Source organism: Phacochoerus africanus, chromosome 8, assembly GCF_016906955.1.
Source record: "Phacochoerus africanus isolate WHEZ1 chromosome 8, ROS_Pafr_v1, whole genome shotgun sequence".
NCBI lineage: Eukaryota > Metazoa > Chordata > Mammalia > Artiodactyla > Suidae > Phacochoerus > Phacochoerus africanus.
The window spans coordinates 27,690,913-27,706,900 of record NC_062551.1 but is presented as its reverse complement, the minus strand read 5'-3'; the positions used below and the strand labels follow the sequence as shown (position 1 = coordinate 27,706,900).

Genomic DNA, 15,988 nt, shown 5'->3' with positions numbered 1-15,988 from the left:
CAGCTTCTGCGCGCTCTCGAAAGGGGTGTGCGCGAGCTCGAATTTTCCTGCCGGACTAGCCAATGAACTAACAGGACTATCATGCCCTCTGAATTTCTTGGCTGCAAGCTCCGCCACCAGCGGTGCTTGCTTCCACCTCGCGCGCTGGGAGACTATTATTGGCCCCACCCCCTTCTTCGGGCCCGCCTCCGTCTGGCTCCGCCCCTCTCCCCCAGCGTCGGGTCTGGCCCCGCCCAGACAGCAGAACTAGTTGAGTAGACGCCGCGGCTGGGCCGGGACCCGCCCAGAGGTGCGCGGCTCGAGCCAGGGTCTGAGCCATGGCCGGCGAGGAAGACCGCGGGGACGGGGAGCCGGTATCAGTGGTGACCGTGCGGGTACAGTACCTAGAAGACACCGACCCTTTCGCATGTGCCAACTTCCCGGAGCCGCGCCGGGCCCCCACCTGCAGCCTGGACGGGGCACTGCCCCTGGGCGCGCAGATACCCGCGCTGCACCGCCTGCTGGGGGCGCCGCTCAAGGTGAGGGGAGCGGGAGAAAAGCTGGGGGCCACCAAGGGTTCAGGGTTGGCGCCGTGAAAGCCTTTGGGTGCTCCACCAGGAAAGTTTTGGGTTAGGTACCCAAGGTCTACGTTGCCTGGCTTGGGGGGGCCGCTTCTCAAATTGAAGGAAGCTGAAGAAGGGAGGTGGTTGTGTGCGCCACGCAAGCTGTCCCTTGAAAATGAGGCCCACCTGGGGGAGGCGCTCGGGTTTCGCTCGCTGCCTTTTTGCCTGATTAACTGCTCTGGATAGGGTGGCGGTAGGTGTTTGGGTGGTAGCGGACCTAGGAGGCGGAGCTGAGGACCGGCTAGCTTTCATCTGCTTCAGGTGAGGTGGAAGCGGGACCACGAGGAGGGGCGGACCGGGGGCGGGCCACTGGAGGTGTCTAGAGGCTGGATTGGGTCCTGCTGGGCTGAGTGTTGTCCCTGCAGGTGGAAGCTCGGCTTGGGAGTGCGGCGGAGAAGAGACTTCACGGGGTGAGGGGGAATCCCCGGGAAGCAGCCTGACCCGGGACACTGGCGGGAGGCTGCACTGGTGGAAAAGTCCTTTGAGTCACCGCCCCCACCATCCCGTGCAGCTGCCGGCAGCCGCCGGGGGCTGGAAGGGAGGGAGCAGGCCGGGCTAATTTTAAACTGCCGGCCTGCTCTAGTTTGCCTGCGCCCCAGAGCCGACTCGTGCACAGTGCCGGGAAAGGCCCATTTCCAGATGGCCGGCCCTACCTCCCCTTCTGCTAGCCGCGCAGCCCCCCGCAGGCGGCCTTTTCCGGTGCACTTGGTTTCCGGGCCAGAACTCTGCTAGGCGCACTACCACTCCTCGCAGTGTCCCACCAGCCATTCCGCATCAAATGATGAGGAAGAGAGGAGAGAGTTGATGGGGGTGCTCCCAGGCTTAGCTGGACGCCGAGTTGCGTAAACTTGCCCCCCGGGCCCAGGGTCTCCCCTGGAATGTGCCCCAGGCGCCGGGCCCCCAGCTTGCATTCCTAGCGCTGCGGGGCAGCCCCGCCTCCAAGCGCAGGCGGGAGAGGTGCTGAGACTATTGGCCTGGGGAGTTGCGCGTGTCTGAGCAGAGCCAGGGCTTCAAAGACAAGGACTGAAGAGTGTAGCATGTTGCCCTCTCCAGAGTTTTGATGCCACTCCTCCTTGTCTTGCCCTGTTCAAAGGAGCAAACTGAAATGGGCCTGAAAGAAGCACCTCCAGCCAGAGGCCACCTCCCTTTCAAGATGGGCGCAGGGGAGAGAAGGGTACTGAACTGAGGCCAGGTTCTTGTTTCCAGGCTCCCAGAACTCCTAGTACTGAAATAAGCCTGGAGCACAACAGAGAACAGAGTATTCCTCCCACTCCAACTCTAGGGCAGGACTTAGCCATAACACCCCTTTTCCCAATTAGGGGCAAGTTTGGGAGGTCAACTATAGGAGAGAGGCTCAGAATTACCCTCACCCCTCCCCCTCATTTAGGACCACACCACCACCACTCCCTCACCAGGTGCTCTGCCTTCTGTTCTCTGCTCCCTTGCTGAAAGCAAGGATAATGTGTTAAGTACTCCCTAGCTTGGTCCTTCCTGGTCTCCCCACTTTCAGGATCTCCCACCTGTGTACCTGAGAACTGCCAAATCCCGCACAGGCAGAATTTGGAGGCTAGCACACTGAGTTACCACTGTGCCTAGAGCCAAGACTCCCTGGGGCTGGCAGTTCTGCCAGGAATGGTCAGATGCACTGTGATGTGCTCATCCCAAATATAAACTGTGACCACAGCCCCAGAATAGAAGGCCAGAGGAAGAAGGGCTGAGAATAGGGTAGGGGCAGGATGTCAGAGAGTTGAGGGAGGGGGAACAGGGCCCCTCCTTGTAGGAAATGTCAACAGCTGGCCCCTCCCCTAGTCCTATAACTGGGTGCCCCAGGGGTACAGACATGACTCAGACCTGCCTCCACAGCCCTCTAGAGAGGAGAGGTGGCCCAGAAACCCAGGCATCCCCATCCCAGCCTGTAGAGCAGAAATAAGAAGGGGGGTTCTCTACTCACTCCTTCATCCTCTGCACAGTTGTTCAGCAAGAGAACAGTTCACAGCCAAATGACCTCTGCCCTCCCACTCTGGACACTGACCCCCATCATCCCTGAAGACCCTACCCCTTCCTTGGGAATGTACAGGGGCCCAGCCCACTTTCTCTCTGGGGCTCCACTATGCACACCCCTTTGAGGGTGGAGCTAGCCTCCAGAGTTCCCCTGAGGGCTTCCTTTTTAAACGATTCAGAACTTTCAGGTCTGAGAAGGCCTTGCTCATTTCCTCCCAGTCTAGGAGGAAGCTCCTGGCCACAGCCTCTGACTCATCTCCTGCCCCTGGGGGCGGGAGTGGGGGGCTCCTGGCAGTGTCTTGGGCCATGCATGTTATCCCCAGGAGAACTCCGGAGTGTCTATCTCCCCTCTGTGCTAGCGCCTCACCCAGCCTGAGAACCTGGCCCTCTGGCCCTGCCCTCTTCTCGTTCCCCAGAGCCACCTGGTCCCACTCTCCCTGCTACCCTTTGTTCTTCCGGGCCTGCCTCAGGAGCCCCTCCCTGATATCTAAAGGCCCTGCAACATCTAGGATAGCACTTCTCTCTCACTGGGCTCTGGGCAGAGGACCCTGATGCAGAGGCCCCTGATGCAGAGGCCAGAGGATCCCCCTTTTCCTAGCAGCAGAGATAGCCCTAGAAATGTGTTCATTACCAGCAACTTTTTTTTTTTTTTTGTCTTTTTAGCTATTTCTTGGGCCGCTCCCGCGGCATATGGAGGTTCCCAGGCTAGGGGTTGAATCGGAGCTGTAGCCACCGGCCTACACCAGAGCCACAGCAACGCGGAATCCGAGCCGCGCCTGCAACCTACACCACAGCTCACGGCAACGCCGGATCGTTAACCCACTGAGCAAGGGCAGGGACGGAACCCGCAACCTCATGGTTCCTAGTCGGATTCGTTAACCACTGCGCCACGACGGGAACTCCCATTACCAGCAACTTTGTTTCCCCAGCCTGGCTTAACATTAGAGTGGAACAGCAGTGGTACTTGTTTCCTGACGTTGTCCCTGCCTACTCCAGCCTCACTTTACCCCTCAGGAGCAGTTGTGGCAAGGGGGCTAGTGTGCACCTAACCTTCTGGGACAGGGACCAACTGGAGGCATCCTAGAGGATTCTTAAGGGTAAGATGGGATACTCTAATGAACTGAGAGCCCTTTTTTGATATGAGGTCTCTTTGGGAGACTATAGATGATTGTGGTGTGGGCATGAGTCACAGTCTCCTCCCAGCTTTCCCTGGTGCCAACATATCCAATTTGCTGGATATTCTGGGCCGCAGCCTGGTAAGAGACCTTGGTCTTGGCAGAAGTAGGCACTGTTACCCCAACATGTATGATGTGTATGTGTTCACTCCTGTTCCCTTGTTGGAACTGGGAGGACCAGTTGGGGTATTTGTACAGTTCAGAAAGCTGAAGGGCAGTCTCCAGACTTGGAAACCAACCCTACAGGCCCGAGCCCTCACTCCAACTCCCCTCCAGCGTTCCCTGGAATGCTTCCAAAGTCCACTGTCCAAGATCAAGGTCAGGTAGCTCTGGTCCCATTCCTGGTTGTACAGCCTGGGGCACATTCACTGAATTTGGTTTCCCCCACCTCTAAAAGGATTATTGGGAGAATCAAAGGAACTGGATAGCCCAGTGAGTGACACAGAGGAGGCACAACAAGTGTAGGCTTCCCTCATCAAGGCCCTTTCATGTCATCTAATCCAGGAAGCCAAGGTCCAGTTGGAGACCCAAGATAAAAGAGAAGAAGGGTCATCAGCACACAGGGTCTTACATTTTTAGCAAAGGAGAAGAAAAATGTAGTTAACAAATTATTTCCTAAAAAAAGGATATAATTTTGCCCTTTTCTCCATCTCCCTTGCCCCTAGCATGTTCATTCTCCCTCGATTATACTGCTAGAAAAAATATTGGGGGAGTTCCCATCATGGCGCAGTGGTTAACGAATGTGACTAGGAACCATGAGGTTGCGGGTTCGATCCCTGGCCTTGCTCACTGGGTTAAGGATCCGGCGTTGCCATGAGCTGTGGTATAGGTCGCAGACACGGCTCAGATCCTGTGTTGCTGTGACTCTGGTGTAGGCCAGTGGCTACAGCTCCAACTCAGCTCCTAGCCTGGGAATCTCCATATGCCGTGGGAGCGGCCCAAGAAATGGCAAAAAAAAAAAAAAAAGAAAAGAAAAAATATTGGGGAGTAGACACCATGGTCCCCTAAGCTTGTCCCTGCATATAAAACAATATAACAATTTGGTTTGGGCCTCCAGAAAAGCCTGAGCCCAAGGAATCAGGAGAAAAGTGGGCTGGGACCAGATCGGAGTAGCTGATTAAGAAGTTCAAACTATTATGTATACAGTAAATAAGCTACAAGGATATAGAGTAGAATCTTTAAAAATTGTGAATCACTATGCTGTACACCTGAAACACATAATTTTATAAGTCAGCTATACCTTAATAAAAAGAGAGGAAAGTGGGCTGGAGGCTGAAACGAGGGGCTGAGCCTGGGAATAATGAGGGAGGGACTCCACCCCAAGACAGACATCAGAGAAGTGAGGAAGACAAGAGACAGGAGGGAGTCAGGGATGTGGGCCCACACCGAGCCTGTGCTGACCCCAAGCACTGTCCGCAGGGCCAGGGTTTGGGCTTACTCCAACCTGGCCCAGCCCCAGGGTGTGAGAAACAAGGCCCAGAGGTTTGGCTCTCAGAAGGGTGACCCCAGCAAGGGGCCAGGGGTGTGAGGGACAAGCAGCACCCAGCTGGCAGGAAGTCTCCACTCTTTGCAGCTTGCCTGACCCAAACCCATCCCTGCCCCCATCTCCACCCAGGAGTTGGAGTGGGGGGCATGGTCCTGAAGGCTTTGGGCTAGCTACTATCTCTGGACCTCTTCCCCAGAAATGGAGCCCTGGCAGCATAAGATTGATGAAGTGGCTAGGGAGGCCACTGGGAGCAGCCACGGAGGGAAGAGGGTTCAATCTGCTCATCTGAGGAGGCTGGGGGTGGTGGAGCATTTAGTCTTCAGGACCCTGCCCCAAGTAGATGCAGGCATCCCAGGTTTTCTGGAAGGAGAGAGCCATTCCCAGCACAGTTGGGATTAGAGCCCACATGTGTAGCTGCAGGAGAGGAAGGGAGCTTGCTGGGCCTGAGCTTTCTGTGGGTGTGCTTCTTGCCTGTGCATAGCCAGGAGCATACATATGCCCTTTCTGACCATATATTTGGGTGTGTAAGCTACTGCCAGGTGTGATCTGCTCACCCTTCCAGTGTTTGCCTTTACAGCGCTCCACCCCTCCCCTTTCTTGGGCACTGTGGCAGTTATGCTTCTCCATTTATTTGTGGCCTTTTTCAAGTGTCTCTGCCTCCCCCGTGGGCTTGGAAGACAGAGGAAGAGTCTTTTTTCCTGCTCTGTCCTTAGCACCTAAAACCAGCCTGCTTTGTGAATGTTTGAATGTGTGTGATTTGGAGGACCCCTGAGGGGATTTGTGGCTCTGGGAGAGGTGTGTTTCTCTAGGGTCCCAGAGTCCTCCAGTCCAACATGGAAGGAGATGCAGCTGTGCCAGGCTGGGGTGGGGTGGGTTGGCTGCTGAGTCACCTTGGGGGAAGAGGAATCAGGAGGAATGTGGGGCTGCCCTCAGCTAGCCCTGGATGAAGTACCCCAGCCCTGGGGCCTTGCTGCCCTGTCTCAGGGCCGGTTCCCAGTAGGCCCTGGAGAGGATGACTCTGCTCCCAGGGAAGGGAGAGAGGCCAGGCCCGCCCAAGGCGCCCAGAGCGGGGCAGGCAGCCAAGCAGGAAGTGGGACAGAGAACAGGCTGGAGTGTTTGTCCTGTGTCCCATGTCCCATGCAGGAGCCCAGGGTGGGGCCAGGGGCGGGGAGGAGCGGGAGTTCACCCAAGGGCCTTACAGGCTGAGCTGCCAAGAAGGACCCAGATCATCCTCTCAGTCATGAGCAGGGCTACTAAGTAGGGGTAGGAACGGGACTCTTTTAACCCCAGAGGACCAAGGGCAGCTGAAAGCCCTTGGGCTGGGTCCAGAGCAGGGCAGGGCTGACAGAACAGCAGACAAATGTTGGGATTGATTTTCTCAGTAATATGGAGCCACAAAATGTCTTGCTTCTCCAGAGGTGGGCTCTCCCTGGGCCCCTGAAGGAGCAGGACCATTCGAATCAAGGGAACTTTGCTGAGCCCTGCACACTGGCACTGTGCTGTGGAGCACATTTCGGGGAGAGGCTTCCATACTCTGGAGTCACCTCACTAGGCTTCCCTACTGGCACTTCTCAAGCATCAGGCCTGGTTGGGGCAGGGGGGGACCCCTGGGCAACAGACTCATGGATGGAGCATGTGCCTTCTTGTTATAGCGGAGGTTCTGGGACTTGCTATAAGCTGACTGAGTCAGACCCTAAAATCTGGTGTTTAATAGGCCTCTTGGAGGCCTGTGAAGTCCAACTAGAGCCATAGTGACTGTAGCCCACTTCCTGGTAGGGCAAGGACCCTCAGGCCTGAAGGGACTAGGATCCCTCCTCGCAGTCTTAACTCAGGGAGACACATATCCCCCTCTTAGCTGGGTTTGCACCCCCCCTGCATTCTTAAATTCTTTCTGGATTTGAATATTTTGTGGCTGTAACTTATCACCTCACAGAGCTGCGAACTTCCTCGAAGGCAGGAACTTCCTCCCGTGTTCTCTCCAGTCCCCTTCCTCATTCACATTCACTACCTCAACAACCATTTAGGGACGACTTGCTGTGTGCCAAGTGCTGTGCTAGGCTCTGCAGATATTACTGACAAGACAGACATGGTGCCTGCACCCAGAGAACACACAGTTAGTGGGGCAGGAGACTACTGTCCAGGATGTGATGATGCCATGTGGAAAGCCTCAGAGGAGAGTATACACACAGGCTAGAGGGAGTAGCACTGAACTGGTTAAAGGAGTTGAGGAAAGCTTTCCAAAAGAGCATTATCTAATCTGAAACTTAAGGAATGGATAGGTTATGAGCCAGGAGAAAGCCCTGTGAGCTACATAGACTTTGCACTTAGTAAATCCATGAGAGATGACTGCTGAAGGAATGCATGGCTGCAGAGCAGACCCTTGTGGTGTGCCTCTGCCGGCACCCCGATTGGGAGGTAGGAGGTCTTGGGGTCTCCATACATATTCCTCTTCCTTCCTGCCATCTCTTCCCTTTGCCCTCAGCTAGAGGACTGTGCCCTGCAAGTGTCTCCATCTGGATACTACCTGGACCCTGAGCTGTCTCTGGAAGAGCAGCGGGAGATGCTGGAGGGCTTCTTTGAAGAGATCAGGTCAGAGCTGATAGGGCCAGGAAGACCAGGCAATCTCCCACCCTTGCCCCCATGCTGGAGGGGCTGGCTCAGGTGTCAGCAACCAAGACACTTGATCTCGAGCCGGGGTTGTACATCACCTCCTGCTGCCCGAGGGAGCTGTTGCCAGGGGAATCCCAAGGCCTGGCCAGTGTTACCTGCTGCCTGGGATGGGAGTGGGGCTCTCCCACATACCTGAGATGCCTGTTTTCACACCAGCCTTCCTATTTGGACAACTCTTGGGCTTGGAGAAGCAGTTGGGGAGGAAGGAGCTAGGCTAGGGTTGGCATGTGGAGAGGTCTTTGGAGGCCTTTGCATGGGGGGAGGGACCCTGAAGAATGGGCTGGGAGCTGCTGACTGGGCTACTTGATTCCAGCAAAGGGCGGAAGCCTACTCTGATCCTGCGGACCCAGCTCTCTGTGAGGGTCAATGCCATCTTGGGTGAGTGTGTGAGGACATCAGTGTCCAGAAACACCCCGCCATACATATACCCCTTTTGGCTCAGTTTCTTTCAGGCCTGTAGACAGGGCAGTTGGAAGACAAGATGTGTGACCCTACTGTTCCTACCCTGCCCTCTTCTTCCAGGGCCAGGCCGATGCCACAGTTAATCTGTGGTGGGGGTTGCCCAGAGTTGGGAGGTAGAGGAGGAGTTGGGGTGTTCAAGAGTACTAGAATATTTTTTGATTGCGGGTTGTGGTTGTGTCCCAGTAGAAGTTGTCTCTGTCCTTTTGTGGTTTCCATGCCCACCTACCCCTTGCAGAAAAGCTATATGGCTCCAGTGGCCCTGAGCTCCGACGCTCCCTCTTCTCACTAAAGCAGATCTTCCAGGTGAGGCCCAGAGGTGAGCTGGGGGTGGGCATCCAGCCTGAGCCTCCCCTAAACTCCCCCATGGTTCCCCTCAGGAGGACAAAGACCTGGTGCCTGAATTCGTGCACTCTGAGGGGCTGAGTTGCTTAATCCGTGTGGGTGCGGCTGCCGACCACAACTACCAGAGCTACATCCTCCGAGGTCAGCCCCATCCCTTGCCCGTGACCCCTGCCTTCAACAACCCCTTACTGACCTCTTCCTGTCCCTGTGTCCCCAGCACTAGGCCAGCTGATGCTTTTTGTGGATGGGATGCTGGGAGTGGTGGCCCACAGTGAGACTGTGCAGTGGTTGTATACACTGTGTGCCAGCCTGGTAAGTGGCCCTCCTCCCAGCCATGCACCCTTTTCCCACTGCTTCTCTCTGGACCTCAATTTCCTCTTTGCAAAGTGGGCTGGAATGAAATGCCCCTCTAAGCCTCGAAGGCACCTCAACACCTGGCTGGGCCTAGAGCTGGCTCTTTCTGCCTAGACTCTTCTCTCGCTGGGTCCAGCCGCAGGAGCCCTTCCCGCTTCCCACCAGGAGGGGCCCAAGTGTGGCCCAAGCCCCACTCATGTGTGATGACCCTTCCCCCCAGTCCCGCTTGGTGGTGAAGACAGCCCTGAAGCTGCTGCTGGTGTTTGTGGAATACTCTGAGAGCAACGCACCGCTGTTCATCCGCGCGGTCAACTCTGTGGCCAGCACCACGGGTCAGAGACTGTCCCTCCCTCCCCTGCTGCTCAGAGTGCTCCTACTTGTCCCCACATGACTACTCCCCTTTCTCTGTGGCAGGCACTCTTCCGTGGGCCAATCTGGTGTCCATCCTAGAGGAGAAGAATGGCGCTGACCCAGAGTTGTTGGTGTATACTGTCACCCTCATCAACAAGGTGGGGTTGGGGGAGCAAGGGGAAAACCAAGGCCAATCCTGGACGCCTCAGGCTCCTGACTTCTAGTCCCACATCAGCTTCAGCCTTGCCCTCATATCCCCAACCCTCCAGACTCTGGCAGCACTCCCAGACCAGGACTCTTTCTATGACGTGACGGATGCGCTGGAGCAGCAGGGCATGGAGGCACTGGTCCAGCGCCACTTGAGCACTGCAGGCACTGACGTCGATCTGCGTGCACAGCTTGTGCTCTACGAGGTGGGCCAGGCCGCCAGGTCCCTACTGCAGACCGGGGAGGGGAGGGGTCAGGGTGCAGTTCTTCAGTGCCCCATCCCACCTACTTGGGCCTCAGCTGCTTCCATCTGGGCCCAAACCTGCTAGAGCGCCCTGCGGTTGGAGGATGGAGACATGGAAGAAGCTATGGCAGGTGGGCGGCGCACCACCCGCCGAAAGCCTTCTTCAGAGGAGGGCAAGCGCAGCCGCAGATCTCTGGAAGTGCGCTCCCCGGAGCCTGGGTAAGAACCAACGTCCCTCTGCAAATGCGGAGGGCTGGATCCGCCAGGAGTAGCCCTGCCTCCTGACAGGCCACGCCTCCAGCTCCACAGGCCCTGCCTCGCCCGTAGTCTCCACCTCCTCCTCCACCGACCCCGCCTCCAGCCCGGTAGGTCCCGCCCCAGCTACAGGCCCCGCCTCCAGCTCCCACACCTCCGTGAGCCTCTTTCCTACCATCTCCGTGGCGCCCTCATCCGACAGCTCTTGCGAAAGGAGCATCTACAAGTAAGTTGGGAAATAGAGGCTGTCCCAGTCTTCTCTCCAACTGCTCCTCCGCTCTGTGCCCCCTCCACCAGCCCTCTGCCTTCTCTGCCCAAACGCACGCTTTCTCTTTCTTTCCAGACTTCACCAAACTGCTCCTGTTTGGTAAGTGACTGCTGGGGGTGGGGTTCGGCTATGACTGGACCTCCTCCTCCTGCAGCCTCTTTTCATTTCTTTCTGGCATTCCACTTGCCCTTGCCAATGTCACTCTGTCTCCCTATCCCCTTCTGTCTTTATTTGCCAGCGTCTCTGACTCTCTTGTTCTTTGTCTTTTACTTACCCTGTCCTGTGTCACATTAGTCTCTCCTCTCCACTTCCAGCTTCCTCGTGTCACACCTCCCCCACCCCCCTCCTCTTCTCATTGTGGCCGGGAAGGAACTCCTGTTGATCACTGCCCAGCTCTGTATGGGTGTGAGCAAATGGGCTTTGGGATGGAGCAGGCACCACAATTACCATCTCTTCCTCTCATCCCTCCTACCCAGGGCCCCTGAGAGCCCACCTGTCCCCCAGTCCCCTCCTGGGCAGGCCAGGCTGGAGTAAGTACAGAGGCCAACCTGCCAGGCCTGCCATGTGCTCAGGGCTTCAGCATTGCTTCCCCCGGCAGGGGTGCCATGTGCCTGATGCAGCCAGAGCTGGGGGACCTCAGGCCCCTTCTTCTCTCAGGTTACCCAAGGACTAAGCAGTGGGAAACAGTTCACTGGGGTCATGCAAGTCCCTGTGCTTCAATAGTGACACCTTAATAGGTTTGACCGGCGATGAGAATGTGGACTCCCAAGCTGGAGCCCTTTCTCCTCTGTCCTCAGCCCAGGATTAGGGCTGGGAGGGGATCTAGGGTACTGTATGGTGTGGAGGTAGGTGGAGGAGAAGCCTGGGGCTAAGGGGAGGACAGAGAGTGCCAATAGAGGCTGGAGAGGCCAAAGAAGAGGCAGGATCACATTCATTACTCAGCATAAATTGAGTGCTTGTAATTTACAGGCCCTTTTCTGGGTATAGGCCATGGCTCTCAAGAGTTGCCAGATAGGCCAAGGGAGGGACGGCCTGGTGTGTCCATTGGGACAGCCATCCCCTTCCCTTGCTCTGTGGGTCCTTGTCTAGAATCAGAACAATGAACATGAACAGCAGCAGCGTTGTAAGTTAAACATTAATTAGAACTACTCCCCAGGGGAGTTCCCGTCATGGTGCAGTGGTTAATGAATCCGACTAGGAACCATGAGGTTACAGGTTCGATCCCTGGCCTTGCTCACTGGGTTAAGGATCCGGCATTGCCATGAGCTGTGGTGTAGGTCGCAGACGCGGCTCGGATCTGGCATTGCTGTGGCTCTGGTGTAGGCCAGTGGCTACAGCTCCAATTAGACCCCTAGCCTGGGAACCTTCATATGCCATAGGAAGCGGCCCTAGAAAAGGCAAAAAGACAAAAAAAAAACAAAAAAAAACTTCTCCCCATATGTTGAGCGAGAATCCTGGATTGGTAGGGACCCTCCCCTTATACAGGGAGGCTGAATAGGGGCGGGGGGGGGGCAGGTCTTGGGTCTGCTCAGCGCATGGACTGTTCTGTGTGTGCCTGCAATTAGGGACGATGCCCAGGGCCCAGCGAGGCATGTACAGCACCCTGGGCTGGGGTGTCAAACACCCTCACTGACAAGTGCCTTCCCCTAGAGCTCGCTTCCTGGAGAATGTAGCAGTCACAGAAACAGCAAAGCAGGCTGCACTGGCCCAGGGCCGGGCAGAGACACTGGCCGAAGCCATGCCTGATGATGATGATGGGCACCCAGGTGAGTGGGTGGGTGGGCAGGATGCACCCATGTGGTCCTCTTGCTCCACAGGGAGCATGACACTGATAGCTGCTTCCTTTTCCCTAGACACCCAGGAACAGCGGGGCTCCCCAGAACCAGTCCCTACACCCAGAACACCCCAGAATGCTGCCCCTCGAATCCTACTCCAGGCCCAGCAGAGCCTTGAGCCAGAGCCCAAGGAGCCACTGGTCCCACCAAGCCCCAAGCCTGAGCCCATCCAGGAGCTCCCTACCCGTGGACCCAGGCTCTGCATTGGGGACCTGGACTTCTCAGATCTAGGGGAGGATGAAGATCAAGACATGCTGAACATAGAGTCTGTGGAGGCGGGGAATGGGGTCCCACCTCCACCACCCCCACTGCCCCTGCTCTCTGGAGGCCCCCCGCCTCCTCCACCCCCACCTCCCCCACTCAGCAAAAGTCCCTTTCCACCACCACCACCCCCAGCTGCCCCTCTTCCCCCCTCAGCACCTGATGGCCTAGCCCTTCCCACCAAAAGGAAGACAGTAAAACTTTTCTGGCGAGAGCTAAAGCTGGCTGGGGCCCATGGAGGCTCTAGCAGCCGCTTTGGGCCCTGCCCCACCCTGTGGGCCTCACTAGAGCCTGTCTCAGTGGATACAGCCCGGCTAGAACACCTGTTTGAGTCTCGTGCCAAGGATGTGCTGCCTTCTAAGGTAAGCCCACCCTCATCTGCAAGGTAACCCCAGGGGAGGGGGCAGGAAATCAGAGCTCAAGGGTCTGAACTGCTGGGGCTGCTACTCATTTCCCACATGGGGAAGCAGAAAAAGAAAGGAGTCCTTCATCTGCCTTTCCCCCAACTCCAAAGAAGGCTGGTGAGGGCCGCCGCACAATGACCACAGTGCTGGACCCCAAGCGCAGCAATGCCATCAACATCGGCCTAACCACACTACCACCTGTGCACGTCATTAAGGCTGCCCTGCTCAACTTTGATGAGTTTGCTGTCAGCAAGGATGGCATTGAGGTAGGGATGACCTAGTGGGGGGTATAGGAAGTCTGGCCCTCTCTTTCAGGCAGTGGGTTTTCCCTGACCCTCCAGTGGCGGGCATGGGCTTGGCATTTCTGCAGGGCAGTCCTCAGACTCTGGGGCTGCCCCAGATGACCCAGGGAGGAGTCCAAACCAATACCTGAGGCCTCAGACCAGCACTGAGTGGCCTATGTGGGGTGGCGGATGCATTCTCAGAAGCTCCTGACCATGATGCCCACGGAGGAGGAGCGGCAGAAGATCGAGGAGGCCCAGCTAGCCAATCCTGACATACCCCTGGGCCCAGCCGAAAACTTCCTGATGACCCTCGCCTCCATCGGAGGCCTGGCTGCCCGCCTACAACTCTGGGCCTTCAAGCTGGATTATGACAGCATGGAGCGGGTACCTGGGTCATGGGATGGGACAGGCAGGGGGGACAGGTGAGCATGATGACCATGTAATCTGAGTCCCTGGCCTCTCACACCAGGAAATCGCAGAGCCGCTGTTTGACCTGAAAGTGGGCATGGAACAGCTGGTGCAAAATGCCACCTTCCGCTGCATCCTGGCCACCCTGCTGGCTGTGGGCAACTTCCTCAATGGCTCCCAGGTGAGTTGAGGGCACAAAAGAGCTGGGAGGCCAGGGCTCTGGGGACAACCAGGGCCCAGGCTCAGATGAGGTCCTTTCAGAGCAGGGGCTTTGAGCTGAGCTACCTGGAGAAGGTGTCAGAGGTGAAGGACACGGTGCGCCGACAGTCACTGCTGCATCATCTCTGCTCCCTGGTGCTCCAGATCCGGCCCGATTCCTCCGACCTCTACTCAGAAATTCCTGCCCTGACCCGCTGTGCCAAGGTCAGCACCTGCTAGAGGCTTAAGACTAGTTGTGGCATGAGGGAACACACTGCTTCCTCTCCTTAAGTGGGCTGCCCTGCCAGGGCTCGCTCAGGCTACTGGTGTTCACATGGACTGTGTCCTTGGTCAGAAACACTTTTTCCTCTATTGGCCTGGCTACATCTACTCTCTCTTTGGGTCTCTTTAGCTGCCACTTATCCCAAGCAGCCTTCTCTGTTCCCCACTGCATCGCGTGGACTTGACCATCTCCTGCATTAGTCTGTAAGCTTTTGGAGGGCAGGGCCCAGCACACACAGAGGCAGCCTGAGGCAGTGTCTTTCTGTGGGGGGACAGCCTGTGTACCCCCTGCTTTTCTAGGTGGACTTTGAGCAGCTGACTGAGAACCTGGGGCAGCTGGAGCGCCGGAGCCGGGCAGCAGAGGAGAGCCTGAGGAGCCTGGCCAAGCACGAGCTGGCTCCAGCCCTGCGTGCCCGCCTCACCCACTTCCTGGCCCACTGTACCCGCCGTGTTGCCATGCTGAGGGTTGTGCACCGCCGTGTGTGCAACAGGTGAGGGTTTAGGCCAGAGGCCGGACTGCCACCGCCATCCCTTAAACCCTAAGTAGACACACCGTCCCTCTCCCCTCCACAACGTGCCTAGATTCCACGCCTTCCTGCTGTACCTGGGGTACACGGCAGAGGCAGCCCGTGAGGTCCGCATCATGCAGTTCTGCCACACGCTGCGGGAGTTTGCACTGGAGTACCGGACTTGCCGGGAGCGGGTGCTGCAGCAGCAGCAGAAGCGAGCCACGTACCGTGAGCGCAACAAGACCCGGGGACGCATGATCACCGAGGTGGGTGTCCCTCCTGGGTCGTGACCACCACCCCCATGGTTTTCTTCCTCTGTTCCCAACTCACCCTTTTACCCTCTCCAGACAGAGAAGTTCTCAGGTGTGGCTGGGGAAACTCCCAGCCACCCATCTGTCCCAGTGGCTGTGAGCAGTGGGCCAGGAAGAGGGGATGCCGACAGTCACGCCAGCATGAAGAGTCTGCTGGCCAGCAAGCCTGAGGACGCCACACACGGCCGCCGCAGCAGAGGTGGGACCTGTGGCCTCTGGGGGCGGTGGGCTCTGGGGCCACCTTGGCCTGAACTTCCTCTCTGGCTCCCTCAGGCAATGTCCAGAACAGCTCCCCAGTCATGCCTACCACAGTGGGGCCCTCCACTGTACCCCCAGAAGAACCTCCCGGCTCCACTTTACCCAGTGACACTTCAGATGAGATCATGGACCTGCTGGTGCAGTCGGTGACCAAGAGCAGTCCTCGTGCCTTAGCCACTCGGGAGCGCAAGCGTTCCCGTGGCAACCGCAAGTCTTGTAAGTATTGCCCACAAGCCCGCCAACCACCTTAACCCCATAGCCCCCTCTAACCCTGCTCTGTCCTTGCAGTGAGACGGACATTGAAGAGTGGCCTTGGGGAAGACCTAGTTCAGGCACTAGGACTGAGCAAGGGTCCTGGCTTAGAAGTGTGAAGGCGCTGCCTCCCACACACCCATCTGTGCCCCAGCCTGCCGTGCAGGAGACTACAGTGAGGAGGGAACAGAGTGCAACGCTCAGCCTCTTCTCAACACTAGGGCCACTGTGCCCGTGGCCAGTGCCGTGAGCAGTATTAGCTGTGTGCCTGTGTGAGTGTGTGTGCATGTGTGAGCTCCCTGGATGCATGGAGCGTAATAAAGTTTTACTACCAATCCAACAGCCTTTTTCTTCTTTCAAAGTACCCACCATGCTAGTTTTTTTTGTAGCGCAGCAGGTTAAGGAGCCAGCGTTGTCACTGCAGCAATTCAGGTCACTGCCGTACCATGCGTTCAATCCCGGGCCCGGGAACTTCCACGTGCTGAGGGTGCCACCAAAAGCAGAACAAAGCAAAAGCAAAGTACCCACTATGCTGGGCCTATAGCAGAAGGAAATCACCAAAGGAGGCT

General features: G+C 57.1%; 1 protein-coding gene across 5 annotated transcripts; it reads left to right on the top strand.

Moving 5' to 3' along the window:
• Positions 1 to 230: 230 nt before the first annotated feature.
• Positions 231 to 15,759, top strand: FHOD1 (formin homology 2 domain containing 1). 5 transcript variants are annotated; one of them, XM_047793961.1, is made up of 25 exons: positions 396 to 518; positions 789 to 863; positions 7,747 to 7,853; positions 8,248 to 8,312; positions 8,632 to 8,699; positions 8,774 to 8,879; positions 8,956 to 9,050; positions 9,313 to 9,424; positions 9,507 to 9,601; positions 9,713 to 9,856; positions 9,980 to 10,113; positions 10,196 to 10,375; positions 10,493 to 10,516; positions 10,894 to 10,947; positions 12,068 to 12,183; positions 12,271 to 12,875; positions 13,028 to 13,183; positions 13,403 to 13,585; positions 13,671 to 13,790; positions 13,871 to 14,032; positions 14,390 to 14,580; positions 14,672 to 14,864; positions 14,946 to 15,108; positions 15,183 to 15,383; positions 15,456 to 15,759. In XM_047793961.1, exons 3-25 carry the CDS (start codon positions 7,825 to 7,827, stop codon positions 15,536 to 15,538), a joined length of 3,279 nt encoding a protein of 1,092 aa, XP_047649917.1. In that variant the 5' UTR covers positions 396 to 518; positions 789 to 863; positions 7,747 to 7,824; the 3' UTR covers positions 15,539 to 15,759. The 5 variants fall into 5 exon arrangements, with proteins under 5 accessions (XP_047649915.1, XP_047649914.1, XP_047649916.1 ...); XM_047793959.1 differs by lacking the exon at positions 789 to 863 and having other exon boundaries at positions 231 to 518; positions 13,031 to 13,183; XM_047793958.1 differs by lacking the exon at positions 789 to 863 and having other exon boundaries at positions 232 to 518.
• The last annotated feature ends 229 nt before the right edge of the window (positions 15,760 to 15,988 follow it).